Source organism: Hemiscyllium ocellatum, chromosome 10 (genome assembly GCF_020745735.1).
Source record: "Hemiscyllium ocellatum isolate sHemOce1 chromosome 10, sHemOce1.pat.X.cur, whole genome shotgun sequence".
Classification (NCBI taxonomy): domain Eukaryota; kingdom Metazoa; phylum Chordata; class Chondrichthyes; order Orectolobiformes; family Hemiscylliidae; genus Hemiscyllium; species Hemiscyllium ocellatum.
The window spans coordinates 75,078,897-75,096,431 of NC_083410.1; the positions used below are offsets into that span (position 1 = coordinate 75,078,897).

General features: G+C 42.1%; 1 protein-coding gene across 3 annotated transcripts in view; it reads left to right on the forward strand.

Annotated features, from left to right (window-relative positions):
- pgm3 (phosphoglucomutase 3) overlaps nt 1-17,535 on the forward strand; it is a 117,068-nt gene that overhangs the window by 56,925 nt on the left and 42,608 nt on the right. For all 3 annotated transcript variants that reach the window (XM_060831620.1, XM_060831621.1, XM_060831622.1), the window contains one exon: nt 6,039-6,172. In XM_060831620.1, the coding sequence (XP_060687603.1) occupies nt 6,039-6,172 (134 nt within the window). The remainder of the gene's footprint in view (nt 1-6,038; nt 6,173-17,535) is intronic.

Genomic DNA, 17,535 nt, shown 5'->3' on the forward strand with positions numbered 1-17,535 from the left:
GTAGATAAATCGCTGCTTCACCTGGAAGATACGTTTATGGCCTTGGATAGTTAGGAGGGAGAAAGTGAACCACCAGATATTACACCTTCTGCGATTGCATGGGACGATGCTTTGCGGTGTAGGGAGGTGTTGAGAATGGAGGAACCAAGGTATCCTGGAGGAAATGGTGCCTCTGGAAGGATGACAGAGGTGGTGAGGTGATTATATGTCTAGTGGTAGCATTCTGTTGGAGGTGGTTGAAATGGCAGCCACTGTTTCTTCAGGTGTGGAAGGATGGTGAGTGAGGTTGACGGAGACTCTGCCTGTTGTGAGAGGAAAGGGAGGGTGAGGGCTGAAGTACAGGAGATTAATCAGACATGGCTGGGGGCCCTGTCAACTACATGAGTGAGGAACTTTCAATTGAGGAAGAAGGTGAACATTTGGGAAGCCCCTTCATGAAATTGGCATATTGGAACAGACGTGATGGAGACAGAGGAATTGGGAGAATGAAAAGAGTCTTTACAGGAAGCAGGATGTGAAGCTGTATAGTTAAAGAACTGTGGGATGTGGTACCTCGAAACAGAGATGTTGAGGAAGGAAAGGGAGGAGTCAGTCTCCTGTTCCTTAGATGCTGCCTGGCCTGCTGTTTTTTTCCAGCACCACATTTCGGTGTGGACTTGTTGGGCCGAAGGGCCTGTTTCCACACTGTAAGTAATCTAATCTAATCTAATTTTTCAACTCTGGTACTCCAGCATCTGCAGTCCTCACTTTATTCCCCAGGTGAAGATGAAAGCAGGATGAAAATTAGAAGCAACATTGTTGAACTTTTCCAGTTCTGGATGAGAGAGAGAAGCTGCACTGATGATGTCATCAATGTACCAGAGAAAAAGTTGCAGACGGATGCCGGATTAGGAGTATACCAATCCTTTCCTTGTTATAAGCATTTCTGAAGAAGAGTCACTGGACCTGAAATCTTAACTCTGCTTTCTCTCCACAGATGCTGCCTGACCTGCTGAGTTTTTCCATCAATTTTCAAAATGAAATACATATTGAGAGGGGAATGGCCACAAGGGAAAACCCAATGTTAGCCCATGCTTACTGATCTTTCTGTTGATCATCTGACTCTTCTCTGTCTGTGTAGCCCTTACTGGTGCTAAGTGTGCTATCCACAACATTCTCAGCCTCATGAATATTCCATAATGAGACCATCTGTGGTTCCAGGCACACTATGTGGCAAATCAGGGGTCGCACTTGAACACACCTCCTGCATATGTAGTCAGTATGGACACTGAAAGTGTCTCCGATTTCTCACAGATTGCAGGAGGAGCATTCCATGGGGCCTAGTTCTCCTGCCATTTTGAACCTTATCAAATCCAGGCAACTATCCATCTATAAACTGATTACACAACTTCGTCCACTAGTCGCCAAACTCTGGTCTCTCCCTACTTCTCTCTTAATATATTGCAACTAAAAAAAGTAAGTACATTATCTCTCTCAAGACACTACTCACTCAGTCCCTAAGCCTAGTTCATGAGCAGCCAAGCCTATACCAGTGATCCCCTTCTCAGTCATTGTTACTGAACTGATATCTCCCAGAATGTTCCTTGGTCGCTTCTCAGCAGCGACCTCTAATCTGGCTAACTCTTTATTCCTGACTTCCTTTTATTGAGCTTACATTTTACCATTTGCCATTGTGGAGTTCAAACCTGTGTCCCTAGGACATTATCTTGCTGATCTGGATTACAAGTTGAGTGGCATTACCTCTGCCTTCTCTTGAGTTGCAGTTGTTCTGCCATGAGATAAATAGATTAAGTGTAATGGAAGTGAATGCAGGACCATTGAGATGCAAAGTGGAATGCAGTTTCCAGTAAGTGAGTTGGAAATGTAATGGTCAGGAAAAGGTGAGTAGTTTAAGAGGATTAATTGGGTGTGGGCACTCTAATGCTCATAATGCATATAATGCTGAAGTTTGCAGTTACTGATCATTTATGACATGCTTGTGCAGTGAAAAGGATGCCCACCGTGTGAGGTGGAAGATGTAAGATGGTGCCACTACTTTTGTTCACCTAAGGTATCATTCATTTTCTTGCAGCACTGCTTGCAGTCCCTTTTGTACAAGCCAGTGGCAGTGACCCACAGCGCATTCAGCTCTCAGACTGATAGGCCAGATTGATGGCCACCACATATCATTACTGGGATGAGGGTGAACTTGCCCTCAGTGACCAGCAATATCGCAAGGCATCATCAATAAGCCTAAAGCCTGCTTTGAATTTCTTGGGCTTCTGGCAGTAACTGCCACAGGTTCCTGTGCAGTTTCTGGCTTAGTGCAAGTGACACAATGTCCAGCTTGCTTTTAAATATGATGTTGCCAGTGGTGAGAACTGCCTACTCGTTTGCTTTTTAATTTGTCTACTAACACAAGCAACATTACTCTCACTCAGATAATTAGATTTGATTAGATTACTTACAGTATGGAAACAGGCCCTTCGGCCCAACAAGTCCACACTGAACCTCCGAAGCGCAACCCACCAAGACCCGTTACCCTACATTTACCCCTTCACCTAACACTACGGGCAATTTAGCATGGCCAATTCACCTAACCCTCACATCTTTGGACTGTGGGAGGAAACCGGAGCACCTGGAGGAAACCCACGCAGATACAGGGAGACTGTGCAAACTCCACACAGACAGTTGCCTGAGGCAGGAATTGAACCGAGGTCTCTGGTGCTGTGAAGCAGCAGTGCTAACCACTGTGCCACCCAGTTGAAAGGGCCTGCTTCCACACTGTAAGTAATCTAATCAAAGTTGAAAAGCATGAGATAACTTACCCTGGCCATTGGCTGATATGATGCCACCTAAGTAGTTTGGTATCATAGTTCGAAATGGGAATTCTTGACTGACTATCAGAATTTCATGAGGGTCTGTCAACCATTCAATATGCAATATGCAATAAGCAAGGTACTGGAAAAGATTTTGAGAGATGGCATTTATGACAATTTGGGGGAAAAAATGAAAGATTGTCAGCATGGCTTTGTGAGGGGCAGGTCATGTCTCACAGCCTTATTGAGTTATTTGAGGATGTGATGAGATAAGTTGACATAGGTCGAGCAGTGGATATGGTGTAGATGGATTTCAGTGAAGCATTTGATAAGGTTCCTCATAGCAGGCTCATTCAGAAAGTTAGAAGGTAAGGGATACAGGGAAATTTGGCTGTCTGGATACAGAATTGGCTGGCTAAAAGAAGACTGCGACTGGTAGAGGATGGAAAGTAATTCGCCTGGTGGTCAGTGACCAGTGATGTCCAGCAGGGACCTGTTTTTGGGCCTCTGCTCTTTGTAGATTTTATTAATGACTTGGATGAAAAAGTGGAAGAGTGGGCTAGTAGGTTTGCTGATGACACAAAGGTCAGTAGTTTATAGATCGTGGCAAGGGCTGTTGCAGGCTCTAACAAGACACTGACAAGATGCAGATCTGGGCTGAGAAGTGGCAGATGGAGTTCAACCTCGATAAGTGTGAAGTGTTTCATTTTGGAAGGTTATAATGCTGAATACAGGGTTAAAGACAGGATTCTTGGCAATGTGGAGGAACTGCAGAATGTTAGAGTCCATGTACATAGATCCCTCAAAGTTGTACAGTTGTTAAGAAGGCGTATGGTGTTTTGGCATTCATTCATAGGGGGATTGAGTTTAAGAGCTGCGAGGTTTTGCTGCAGCTCAAAAACCTCTGGTTAGGAATGTTGTGTCCAGTTCTGGTTACCTCATTATAGGACGGATGTAGATGCTTTAGAGAGGTGCTGAAGAGATGTACCAGGATGCTGCCTGGATTGGAGGGCTTGTCTTATGAAGAGAGGTTGAGTGAGCTCAGGCTTTTATAGAACATAGAATATTACAGCGCAGTACAGGCCCTTCGGCCCTCGATGTTGTGCTGCCTTGTCATACTAATCTGAAGCCTATCCCACCTACACTATTTCATGTATGTCCATTTGCCTGTCCAATGACAACTTAAATGCACTTAAACTTGGCGAATCTACTACCGATGCAGGCAAAGCATTCCATACCCTTACTACTCTCTGAGTAAAGAAGCTACCTCTGACATCTGTCTTATACCTATCTCCCCTCACTTTAAAGTTGTGTCCCCTTGTGTTTGCCGTCCCCATACTTGGAAAAAGGCTCTCCCTGTCCACCCTATCTAACCATCTGGTTATCTTGTATGTCTCTATTAGGTCACCTCTCAACCTTCTTCTCTCTAACGAGAACAGCATCAAGGCCCTCAGCCTTTCCTCGTAAGACATTCCTTCCATACCAGGCAATATCCTAGTAAATCTCTTCTGCACCTTTTCCAAAGCTTCCACATCCTCCTTATAATGCGGTGACCAGAACTGTACACAATCCTCCAAGCGTGCCTGTACCAGAGCTTTGTACAGCTGCAGCATAATCTCCTGGTTCTAGAACTCAATTCCTCTATTAATAAAGGCCAAAACACGTATCCTTCTTAACAACCCTGTCAATCTGGGTGGCAACTTTCAGGGATCTTTTCACACTGGAGAGAAGAGGAAGTGAGGTGACTTGATAAAGACGTACAAGGTAATGGTAGACATAGAGTGGATAGTCAGAGACTTTTCCTTAGGGCAGAAATGATTGCCACGAAGGGTCATAATGTGAAGGTGACTGGAGGAATGTTTAGGGGAGATGCCAGAGGTAAGTTATTTACGTAGAGAGTGGTGGGTGTGTGGAATGCACTGCCAGTGGTAGAGTCAGAGACATTAGGGACATTTAAGCGACTGCTAGTCAAGCACATGGACGGCAGTAAATTGAGGGGTGTATAGATTAAGTTAAATGCTTGGCACAATATCATGGGCCTATACTGTGCTGAACAGGTCTATGTTCTCATATTTATTCATGTAATTCTTTTGAAATTTTATTATTAACATATCTTAAAATCCTTTCCAGCGGGTAGTTTTGGATCTTAATTTCACACAATAGAGATCTCACGTGTTGTGATCTTGAATCTGGCAGGATATGACAAAAGATAAAATTATGTGGATTGTGACAGTACTGACCTTTAAGAGTGGTGTTCTGTGCTGCTTCTCTTGCAGAAGGGTATTGTCGCTGTGGTGCTGAAATGTCTCCAGATGGGCAATTGCTAAACAGTTTTGAGTTCTCCCTGGATATTTTTCTTTAAAATAATTCTTCAAAAGAATTATGAGTCGGCAGAGTCAGGGCTCACATGATTAGATTACTTACAGTGTGGAAACAGGCCCTTCGGCCCAACAAGTCCACACCGACCTTGCGAAGCGTAACGCACCCAGACCCATTCTCCTACATTTACCCCTTCACCTAACACTATGGGCAATTTAGCATGGCCAATTCACTTAACCTGCACATTTTTGGATTGTGGGAGGAGCACCTGGAGGAAACCCACGCAGACACGGGGAGAATGTGCAAACTCCACACACAGAGTCGCCTGAGGCGGGAATTGAACCTAGGTCTCTGGCGCTGTGAAGCAGCAGTGCTAACCACTGTGCCACCATGCCGCCCATGTAGATCCATGAAAATTTTTAATTTTTCTTTCAGTTAGTTGAGAAGTTTTCTGCTGGCTGCTGAAGCTAAAAGCTTAAGTTCTCTGCTAGAGCAAAGTCTTAGACAGCGAGGCTTCCTCTGAAAAATCAATACAGGCAGGACATGAGAATTATAACTGTGTAACTGTTTTGCTGAATTGCCTTTTTGCTAAAGGTAGTGTTTATGGGATGCTGCCTATATTGGAATAGTTGACAACTAGTAGTTAAATAATATAGTATCTTGTTAAGTATTTCTGTAGTGTAAAGCTATGCCAATTCTTCCTTTTGTTATAATTTAACAGTGTTGTAAGATTAGTGGACCAATCGGATCATATCTGGAAGAACAGTAGCTTACACTTTTAAAGAAGTTATATTTAAAAGTTAGGGTCTAGACTATCTTCATGGTATACTTTTGTTGTGGGGAGGTGGTTCTGGTCTGGTCCATAACAGGATCATATTACCAAGCTATTAATATTAAATTATATGCTTCTCTTGATTGTAGATTATGGCCTTGTAAGCACACCACAGCTGCATTATATGGTCTGCTGTTGGAATACCATGGAGCAGTATGGGACTGCAACGGTGGAAGGATATTACCAGAAACTTTCTCAGGCTTTTCTTGCCATAACTAAGCAGGTACTTTTATTATCAATATGAAAGGTTGACTCTTTAGAGAAAGTGTTAAAGCTAAAAGCGTTCCATCCGTTACATCTCCCATAAACTCTAAACTCTGTAGTCAACAGCTCGATTATCCTTTGGGTAACAATTATGCTACTGCCATAAGGATTTACTACCTACAAATTGATTGATTGATTAATTATGAATTGGAACACAGGATTGAGTTTGATAACTTTTTTTTCAAGCTGACAGAGACATGAAGAACAAAATCTTTGCATGATTTCTCTTTCTGTAGTTTGATATTAACATTTCCACAATTTGCTCTTACTATCCTGAGAAGTGAGGGTTACTAGATGAAAGTTGCTGGGGTGGTTCTTAATCTGCATGAATATTCAGAAGAATTCAGCTCCTTGTTATCGGTGATTTCAGCTGACAGTGTCTTAATGTTGAGGTTGTACAGAACATTGGTGAGGCCTTAGCGAGTTTTGAGGAGATTTGTAGCTCAGGTTGAGGTTCTGGATGTAGGTTTGCTCGCTGAGCTGGAAAGTTCATGTTCAGACATTTCATCACCATACTAGGTAACATCTTCAGTGAGCCTCCAGACGCAGCATTACTGATGATTCCTGCTTTCTATTTATATGTTTGGGTTTTGACTGTGACAACACATTCATCCTAGGACAAGCCAAACAGAGATATGCACGAGAATTCCTAGCAGCATGGATTTCCATCCAGAACTGAGATAAAGAACAGGAAATGACACCACCATAAGAAATGACATCTCAACAGGAAATGGCATCAACAACTCAAGGAAACCCAAACATATAAATAGAAAGCAGGAATCATCAGCAATGCTACGTCCAGAGGCTCACTGAAGATGTTACCTACTATGGTGACAAAATGTCTGAACATGAACCTTCCAGCTCAGCGAGCAAACCTACATCCCTTGGTGAAGCCTCTTCTGGCCACCCAGTTGTCTGAAGCATATTATTGGAGAGAGTTCAGGCAAGATTTACAAGAATGTTGCCAGGTATGGAAATTTTAAGTTGAGAGGTGATCTTCTAAAGTTTATAAAATAATGAGAGATGTAGAAAGAGTTAATTGTCGTTGTCATTTCCCTAGGATGGAGGATTTCAAGACTGATGACACAATTTTAAGGTGAGAGGAGAGAGATTTGAAAAAGACATGAGGGGCAAATGTGTTATGCTAAGGGTGTGGAATGAACTTCCTGAGGAAGTGGTAGATGTGGTAATTATAATGTTTAAAAGACATTTGGATAAATACATAAATAGAAAAGGTTTGGAGGGATATGGGCCAGGCAGGTGAGACCAGTTTAGTTTGGGATTATGTTTGGCATGGACTGGTAGGACTGAAGGGCCTTTTCCCATGCTGTATGACGCTATGGCTGAGTGAAGACCCTGCCTGTCCAGTAATGAATTGAACCTGACCTTAGAACATGACAAACCAGAGCAGGTTTGTCTACAATTCAGTGAGATCTCAGTTGACTTGATTGTGGTTTTTACTCCATTTCCCTGCTTGCCTCACATAATATTTGCTTCCGTTGGAGATGGAAAATATATTTAACTTGTCAGTGAATATATTCAATCATCCCTTTTCTAATCGCCTTTGATAGAAAATTCTTAAGATTAAATGTTCTCTCTGAAAAAAATTCATCCTCATCCTCAAGCTAAATAGGAGACCCTTACTTTGAAACTTGACCCCCAGTTCAAGATTCTTCCTCAAGGGGAAATATTCTCTCCAAATCTATCTTGTTCAGCCCCCTCAGCCTCAAGAATATGTTTCAAGCCATTATTATTTCATATTTCACGACCTGATATCGGTCAATATGGCTGGTATCACCTGTCCTAGGGGTTGTGTAAATATGTTCTCAAATAGCTTGCCAGATGATGTGAGCATGACTGTCCGTGACATCACGGGAGCATTTGATTGAGAGTGGCGTCAATGAGCCCCAGCAAAATTTAAACTAATAGAAATTGGAGAATATTCTCGGTGATTTGGGAGTCAAACCAAGAACAAATGAAGATGGTTATATTGGTTGCAAACCAATTATCTCAGCCCAAGTGCATCAGTGCAGGAGTTCCTCAACGGTATTCTCGTACAGTATTTTTGACTATACAGCTGCTTCATCAGTGACTATACAGCTGCTTCAGATACTGAAGCAATCTGTATCTGGTGTTAAACCACGGGCTGATAAATGCTAAATAACATTTATATCACACTAGTGCTAGACATTGATCATCGCCAATAAGAGGGAATATAACAACTGTATTCACAATTTAAAATAAAAGTTCTGATATATCTTAGGATTTGTGGAAACTTATTTTAATGCATTGAAAACTATTACCTGTTGACTGTAGAAAACCTGTTTCATAGACAATCAACATTGCCGGACAAAGACCCAGAACACAGGTGAAAGTCTGTCGCAATTCGTGGATTTGTGGATATTGTCTAAGAAGAATCTCCAACAGATAGACAACTAAATATATGGTAGTGCATGGTACAATTGCAGTATTAAAGATACACTTAAAGATCTGTATGATCACACAAGTATATAACTAAATTACTCAAGGGAAAGTGGTATAACCTGTTCTGAAACAAGAACAGAAATTGCAGGAGAAACTCAGTAGATCTGATTAGATTAGATTAGATTCCCTACAGTGTGGAAACAGGCCCTTTTGCCCAACAAGTCCACACTGACCCTCCGAAGAGCGACCCTCTGCCTAATGCACCTAACACTATGGGTAATTTTTTAGCATGGCCAATTCATCTGCTCTGCACTACTGCTTTGAAATGTGGGAAGAAAGCAGAGCACCCGGAGGAAACCCACACAGACATGGGGAGAATGTGCAAACTTCACACAGACAGTTGCCCGAGGCTGGGATTGAACCTAGGACCCTGGTGCTGTGAGACAGCAGTGCTAACCACCCATGCCGCCCATGGTGAGATGATACTTTGAAAGAGTCGATGTTTTAAGCATAAGCCTTTATTTGGACACAGATTGCCTCAGTATCAGGAGTTGTGAATGCTGCTGAACATGATGCAATCATCAGCGAACATCCCCACTTCTGATTTTGAAGGGAAGGTCATTGATTAAATAGCTGAAGGTAGTTGGACCTAGAACACTACCATGAGGATCTCCTGTAGAGATGACCTGGAACTGAAATGACTCATATCCAACAACCACAACATCTTCCTATGTGCTAGATATTACTCTAATGACCAGAGAGTTTGCCTGTCGAACTCTTCCCAGTTTTGCTAGGACTCCTTGATGCTACACTTGGTTGAATGCAACCTTGATATCAAGGGCTGACACTCTCACCTCACCTCTGCTCTTTTTTCTGTGTTTGAACCAAGATTGTAATGAAGTCCGGAGCTGAGTGGCCCTGGCGGAACCAAAACTGGGGGTCACTAAGCAGGTGCTGCTTGGTAGCACTGTTGATGAGCCCTTCCATCGCTTTACTGATGGGACGGTAATTGGCCAGGTTGGATTTGTCCTGCTTTTTATGTGCAAGGCATACTTGGACAATTTATCTCATTGTCAAGTAGATGCCAATGTTGTAACTACAGAGGAACTTTGATTATCCGACTATTGAATATCCAAATTTCAGATTATCCGAAGAAGGTTACGTCAAAGAGGTAAGTGTCTTCGATTTACCTTACTGAAGAATGTGAAAACGCTAGCAAAAACAAATAAACACAAGCAGCTCAAGCACCAGTGACTGGATATTGTTAGGTAAGGGTTGTTATACAGCTCTTTGCAAAAGTAAGTGTTTTACAGTGCTGTATTCCCATCACTTTATCAGGCCATTCATGAAGAAAATAGCCAAGAACATAAACTCATGAACCACAGAGGCAGTGGTTCTGTGTTTCTAACGCGAGACTGAGTTCCCAGAATTTGACAAATGCTGTTGTGATCGTAGAAGCTGTTCAGGACCTTGTTTAATGCTGTCTTCACCACACCTTGCCAAATGCTAACTACTGCTGCATTTTAAAAAAGTTTTCTTATGTTATCATTGCTTTATTTTGTTCATCATGTGAAATCTCTCCGGTAGAGCATAGCATTGATCAGCATGGCTTCCCTTGTTTAAGGTAAAATCTATTATCTGAATAATCATTTGTTCGAACAAAATAGTGCCCGCCTATCTCTTTTGGATAATCAAGGTTCCTCTGTATACTGGAAAAAGCTTGGCTCAGGGAGCATCAAGTTCTGGTGCACAAGTCTTCAGTACTATTACTAGGATATTGTCAGGTCTGTAGCCTTTGCAGTATCTAGTGTCTCCAACAGTTTCTTGATATTGTTATGACACGGGGTAAACCGTCCTACTTAATTTAAAACCAGCAACACGGAAAAGATTTATCCCGTGCAGTAATCTGTAAAAATTCGAATGGCCAAGAATTATTTAAAGTAAAAATAAACAACTTTATTTTTTAAACTATAACAGAGAAACTAACTAGCAACTATTTATAATTCCTTCCTCTTACCTATCCTTTGCCTTCTCTTCTATAATGCTAGTCCAATAAAACTCCCAGTTAAGATTTGCAGAAAAAAGTCAAATTTTAAAACGAGCCAGCGGTTGAATCTTCTCTTTACCTTCATCAGTAGATTGGCTCTCCAGGTCAGTGTTGAGGTTTTTCTCTGTGCGACCTTCTTTTCGTGGCAGGTACCTCTCAGAGTGTTCTGACTAGCACTCTACAGCTGTTGGTCTTATGGCAGTTCTCCTCCCAACTGTTCAATTTTTATCAGATAGTGTCATTGGCTTTTAAGATTGTCAATATACTCAATTCAAACTTAATTAGAATTTGGTATTTTCCAGGGTATAATTTAAACTGATTGGCCTAATTTGAATCTGTTTTGTTGTTTCCAGGCAACTAGCTTCCCCAGTAGCTAGAGAACATTACATTGTATCCTGTTGGTAATTGACTCCTCCACTCTGGGAAAAAGCCTCGTACTTTTTATTCTATCCATGTCATTCACAATCTTCTAAACTTGTATCACATTGCACCTCCATCTCCTGCATCCCAGTGGAAACAAACCCAGTCAATCCAACCTTTCTTCGTAGTTGAAATATCACATACCAGGCAACATCCTGGTAATTTTTTTCTGTACCCACTCCAAAGCATCCACATGCTTCCGGTAGTGTGGTGACCAGAACTGTATGCAATATTTAAAATGTGGCCGAACTAAAGTTCTATAAAGCTTCAGCATAACTTGCCTATTCTTATAGTTAGTGCTCCTTCTAATGATGACGAGAGTGCCATAAGCCTTTTTTGCAACCTTATCTACCTGCACTGCCACCTTCAGTGATCTGCGGACCTGCATACCCAGATCCCTCTGCATATCAATGTTCCTAAGGATTCTTCCATTCACTGTTTTTATTTCCATGTGTACTGACCTTCCAAAGTATACCCCCTCACATTTGTCTGCTATTTTTCTGTCCATGCCTCCAACTAGTTTCAGAGTCAGAGTCCTAAGTCACGGAGATAGTCTTTTGGCCCAAACTGGTCCATCCTAACCCCATTTCCATACACTTGGCCTGTATCCTCCTAAACTTATCCCATCCATGTATTTGTCCAAATGCCTTTTAAATGTTCTTAATGTACCGTCTCAACCATTTCTACTGGAAGCTCATTCCATACGTGTACCATCCTCTGTGTAAAAAGGTTGTCCCTCAGATTCCTCAACCATGGGGAAAAGACTGAGTGCATTCACCCTATCCATGCCTCTCATGATCTTATGCACCTCTATATGGTTCCCTCCTCAGTATCCTATACGCTAAAGAAAAAAGTCCTAGCTTGTCCAACCTCTCTCTGTAACTCAGACTATTGAGTCCAGGCAACATCCTTGTAAATTTCTTTTGTACTCATTCCAGTTTAATAACATCTGCATGTAGGTTTGTTCACTGAGCTGGAAGGTTCATTTCCAGATGTTTTGCCACCCTACTAGGTAACATCTTCAGTGGGCTTCCAGGCAAAGCACTGCTGATGATTCCTGCTTTCTATTCATATGTTTGGGTGTCTTTGGTTTGGTGATGTCATTTCCTGTAGTGTTATCATTTCCTGTCCTTTTCTGCAGAAAACTAGCCATTCAGGATACATGAACATCAACTAGCCACAAACGACATGACCCTCTCTCACTAGTATCTTTACATACAGATAAGGAAGGACACCACTTTGACTGGAACAACACATCCATCCTAGCACAAGCCAAACAGAGACACGCACGATAATTCCTAGAAGCATGGCATTCCAACCGGAAGTCTATTAACAAACACATTGAGTTAGACCCCATCTACCACCCCCTGAGAAAAAGATCAGGAAATGACATCACCACAGGAAATAACATCACCAACCGAAAGAAACCCGAACATAAATAGAAAGCAGGAATCATCAGCAGTCCTTCGCCCGGAGACCCACTGAAGATATTATCTAGTAGGATGGTGAAATATCTGGAAATAAACCTTCCAGCTCAGCGAGCAAACCTACATCCAGAACCTCAACCTGAGCTACAAATCTTCTTAAAACTCGCTAAGTTTAATAACATCCTTCCAATAACAAGGTGACCAAAACTGAACACAATGTCCTGTACAACTGCAACATTTATATCCTGCTATATCCTCTGACAATCCTCCTCAGTCTCGGCAACTCCACCATTCTTTGTATCATCTGCAGACTTACTAATTAGACAAACTATGTTTTCCTCTGAATCACTTATGTGGACCAGGAACAGCAGAGGTCCCAGCATTGATCCCTATGGAGCACCACTGATCACAGCCCCCATTCTGAAAAGCATCCTTCCACTGCTACCCTCTGTCTCCTGTGTCTAAACCACTTCTGTATCGATCTTAACAACTCATCCTGATACCATGCAATCTTCACCTTTTGTACCAGGCTGCCATGAACGTCCTTGTCAAAGGCTTTACTGAAGACCATGTAGACACTATGACCTATAATCTTTTATGCATCATGCCTTCTGGACATTTTTTGTTCTTTAGATATCCTAACATCTCCAGAGCTAGACCTTGATTGCGTGGATTTGGCACTTACTATTCTACACACCATGAATGCGATTAACCATTCATTTTGATAGTTTATTTAATTGTCTGCAAACCACAAAGTAATTTCTGCTCTTATTTACAGTTCAGTCACGTCTGATTTATTCAATTTAAAATGGGCTGAGTGGAATGAGAAAACAGTAAGCCATGTTACTGCCTTTTCCAAGGCATTCCTCCAGAATACACATTCAGATTGTTCCAATGGTGTATCATTATTAACAACCTGCTCAATTTTTAGCTGGATGTAAATATGCCCTAATGAGATTGGTTAAGACTGACCAGATTATCTCGGGGACAGCATTTTTACAATGTTTATATTATACTTTTGTAACAGTGTCTTAGGGACCTAACCTTTTCTCCAAATTGTTCTCCGCCCATCACTGTCCACTTGCGGCCTCCCTGAGGATGTATGGCACCTCACCTTTTCTGAGCCTCAAATTGTAGAGATTGTTTTAATTGGTTTTTACATCTGAAAAGGTGATTAACAAGTTACAAGTTCTAGTCACCTGAACCCCATGCCCCTTCTACATCAGGAAACCTGTGACTTAGGATGGGGCATGGATTTAAGATGAAGGGCAGAAGGTTTAGAGAAGGAAAAACATTTTCACCCAGAGCGTGGTGGGAATGTGGAACTCACTGTCTATACAGGTGGTAGAGGCAGAAGCCTGCACAACATTTAAGAACTACTTAGATGTACATTTGCTACGTCAAGGCACATAAGGCTAGAGGCTAAGTGTTGCAAAACGGGATTAGAATAGCTACGTGGTTATGTTTGAGCAGTGTGGACATGTTGGGCAGAAAGGCCTTTTTCTGTGCTGTAGATCCTGACTCTGTGACACACTCCATTTCCCTCATTCCTTCCTTCACCATGGAGAAACCATAGATGTTTTAGATGATGCAGCCTACTCCAACCCAAATGTGTTCTTTCCTTCCCTCTCACCCTGTGTTTTTGACAGTTTACCTTAGGGTCCTTGGAGAGAAAACATGACATTGATGGTTCTGTCCCTGGTAAATTAAGTTGTCAGCCAAAAGTTTGGGTAATTTGGTACATTTCAGAAAAATGTCCCAGCTTTGTAGCATGAGAGTCCACATGACTGTTGGAATTTGGCTGTTTGCCCCATCTTTAATCTTCCCACCATGTCAGATGGAACTACCATAGAACATAGAACATTACAGCGCAGTACAGGCCCTTCGGCCCTCAATGTTGCGTCGCCCTGTGAACTCAATCTGAAGCTCGTCTAACCTACACTATTCCATTCGTGTCCAAATGCCTATCAAATGACTATTTAAATGCCTGTGAAGGTGGCAAGTCTACAACTGTTGGAGGCAGTGTGTTCCATGCCCCTACTATGCTCCAACAGTTCAGCCACTTTACCAACACCTTCCACCCTGACCTCATCATCTCCCCTACTATTCTGAGTAAAGAAACTACTTCTGACATCTATCCTAAATCTAATACCCCTCAGTTTGAAGCTTTGCCTCCTCGTGCTAGCCATCACCATCCTAGGAAAGTGGCTCTCAATGTCCACCCGATTTAACTCTCTAATTATCTTACGTGTCTCAATTAAGTCACCTCTCAAGCTTCTCTCTAATGAAAATAGCCTCAATTCCCTCAACCTTTCCTCGTAAGATTTTCCCTCCATGCCAGGCAACATCCTTGTAAATCTCCTCTGAACCCTTTCCGAAGCTTCTACATCCTTCCTATGATGTGGTGACCAGTACTCCAAATGCGGCCGCACCAGAGTTTTGTACAGCTACAGCATGACCTCATGTTTCCAAAACTCAATCACTCTACTAATAAAAGCTATTACACCGCATGCCTACTTAACAGCTCTCTCAACCTGCGTGGCAACTTTGAGGGATCTACGTACGTGGACACCGAGATCTCTCTGTTCATCAGTACTACCAAGAATCTTACCATTTGCCCAGTACTCTGCATTCCTATTACACCTTCCACTTTTCTGCATTGAACTCCATTTGCCACCTCTCAGCCTAGTTTTGCAGCTTATCTATGTCCCTCCGTAACCTACAACATCATTTGACACTATCCACAAATGTACTGACCTTAGTGTTGTCTGTGAATTTACTAACCCATTCTTCTATACCCTCCTCCAGGTCGTTTATAGAAATGACAAACAACAGTGGATCCAAAACACCAATAGTGTGGTATACCACTGGTAACTGAACTCCAGGATGAACATTTCTCATCAACCACTACTCTCTTTCAACTAGCCAATTCCTGATCCAAACTGCTAAGTCGCCCTCAATCCCATGCCTCTGTGTTTTGTGCAGTAGCCTACCATGGGGAACCTTATCAAGCATCTGACTGAAATCCATTTACACTACATCAATGTCTTTATCCTTATCAATCTGTTTGTTCGTCATAAAGGCTCCTCCAATGCAGTTAATGGGTATTAAATGTGAGGGTTTTATTACTGTCTGTGATTTTCCAAATACCTGACATGAAAATTCAATTACATCCTTGTGCAGTCCAGGCAAGAAAAATGTTTTTGTATTTTAGCCTGTGTTTTTCTTACCCCTAAATGATACCCTACTGGTAGTTCATGTGCTACGCAACACCACCTTTTTACAACCCACTGGCAATACAACTTGATGAATGTCTGTCCATTTCTGCTTGAATTTGTGATGTCCATTTCCTCATTAAGACATCATTTTTAAGATAGTCACATTTGGGATACATTCAGATTCTTTTTCCATGCATGCCTTTTGATACAATTGCTTCAAATTTTCATCTTTCTGATATAACTCAGTAATTTATCTGAGCTAAAGCTGCCAGTTTGTCATCCATCTGCCTCTGTTTTCTCTCAACCACCTCATCAAACATCCTTTGATATTTCCACTTCAACTTTGTTATCTGTACTCTTTGATTTCTCCTGGTTTCAACTGGTGACTTTGTGACCTTGTGACCACACAGTCAGGAAAAATCCTAGAATATGCTTCCTGTAATACCTCAGTTGCCTGATTTTCCATGGGCTTTTCAACCACAGTAGGCAGCACTCTTACCTGTGACACAGCTATATCGTTACCAAGAGCAAATTGTATTCCTGGAGCTGAATGTTTTTTCAGTACTCTTATCACCACTTCTCCACTTTTCACTGAAAACACTAACCTCACTCTACACAGTTGACCACTTCTTGTCTCACCGTAAATTCCACTTAGTCCTTCAGTAGTCCTTCAGAGGTTTTTATTTCCTCATCTGTCAACACCTAGAGTTTGAGAGGATCCTGTATCTCTTAATATTGTAACCGCTTTACCTGCTGCTCCTGGCTTATGCAAATAAACTTTAACTTTGCAAGTATATGGTTTAAGAAGATCTCGTGGGGGGATTGAAGATGGCGGCAGTCTGAGAGGACTGCTTTGCTGAGCTCTGCATCTCAGTTCAAGCAAAGTACCACTCTCACCCCTTTTAAATCATTTCTATGATAACTTTGTCTTTAAAGAGTTTCTGAACCTATATATCCTATACAATTTCTTTTTTAAAGTTTGTTTTACCAAAGAAACATGACTAAAGGCAAAGGCCACAGCAAGTCCCAACTGTGAAATTGGACACCTCTATGGCCACAGCTACAGCTCCCTCCAGTAGCTGCGGAGTTTACAAAGCAGTGAGAGATAATCAAACCGTCGATCAAAGAGGAGTTCCGCACCAAGCTGGACCTGATCTTGGTCATGCTCCAGAAACACAAGGAGCAGCTGGAAGGCCTAGGACGAAGAAAAGAAGAAGTTGAAAGGAGGACCACTATCTCAGAGACTGAGATTGATTCTGCAAAAAAAAGAATGCGTTTACTGAAGAAACAGGTATTGAGCTTGCAGGAGCAGGTCGACAACTTTGACAATACAGACAAGAGGAAGAATGTCCGTTGGACTGCCAGAGGGGGGAAAGAACGTGACCAGCCAGCAAGCTTCTTCGAAAGCTGGCTGCCTCGATTCCTGGGCCTGGAGGCTGCATCTGACCGAGTTAAAATGGAAAGGGCCCATAGAGTTGCTGTGCACATGTCCAGCTCAGAACAGCACCCTCGCATGGTCCTAGAGTGACTTCACATCTATAAAGATAAAGATAAAGCTATGGAAGCCTCCAGACCAGAAGGAAAAGATCCACGGGCTTTAATCTACCAAGGTTCAAAAATTATGTTCTTTCAGGACTTCTCTGTAGCTATAATCCAGAAAAGGAAAATCTTTGATGAAGTCAAGAGAAGATTGAGAGACTTTGGCATCCAGTATTCCCAAAGGTACCCGGCGGAGCTTCACTTTATGTATGATGGATCTACATGTTCCTTTGACTCCCCAGAAAGA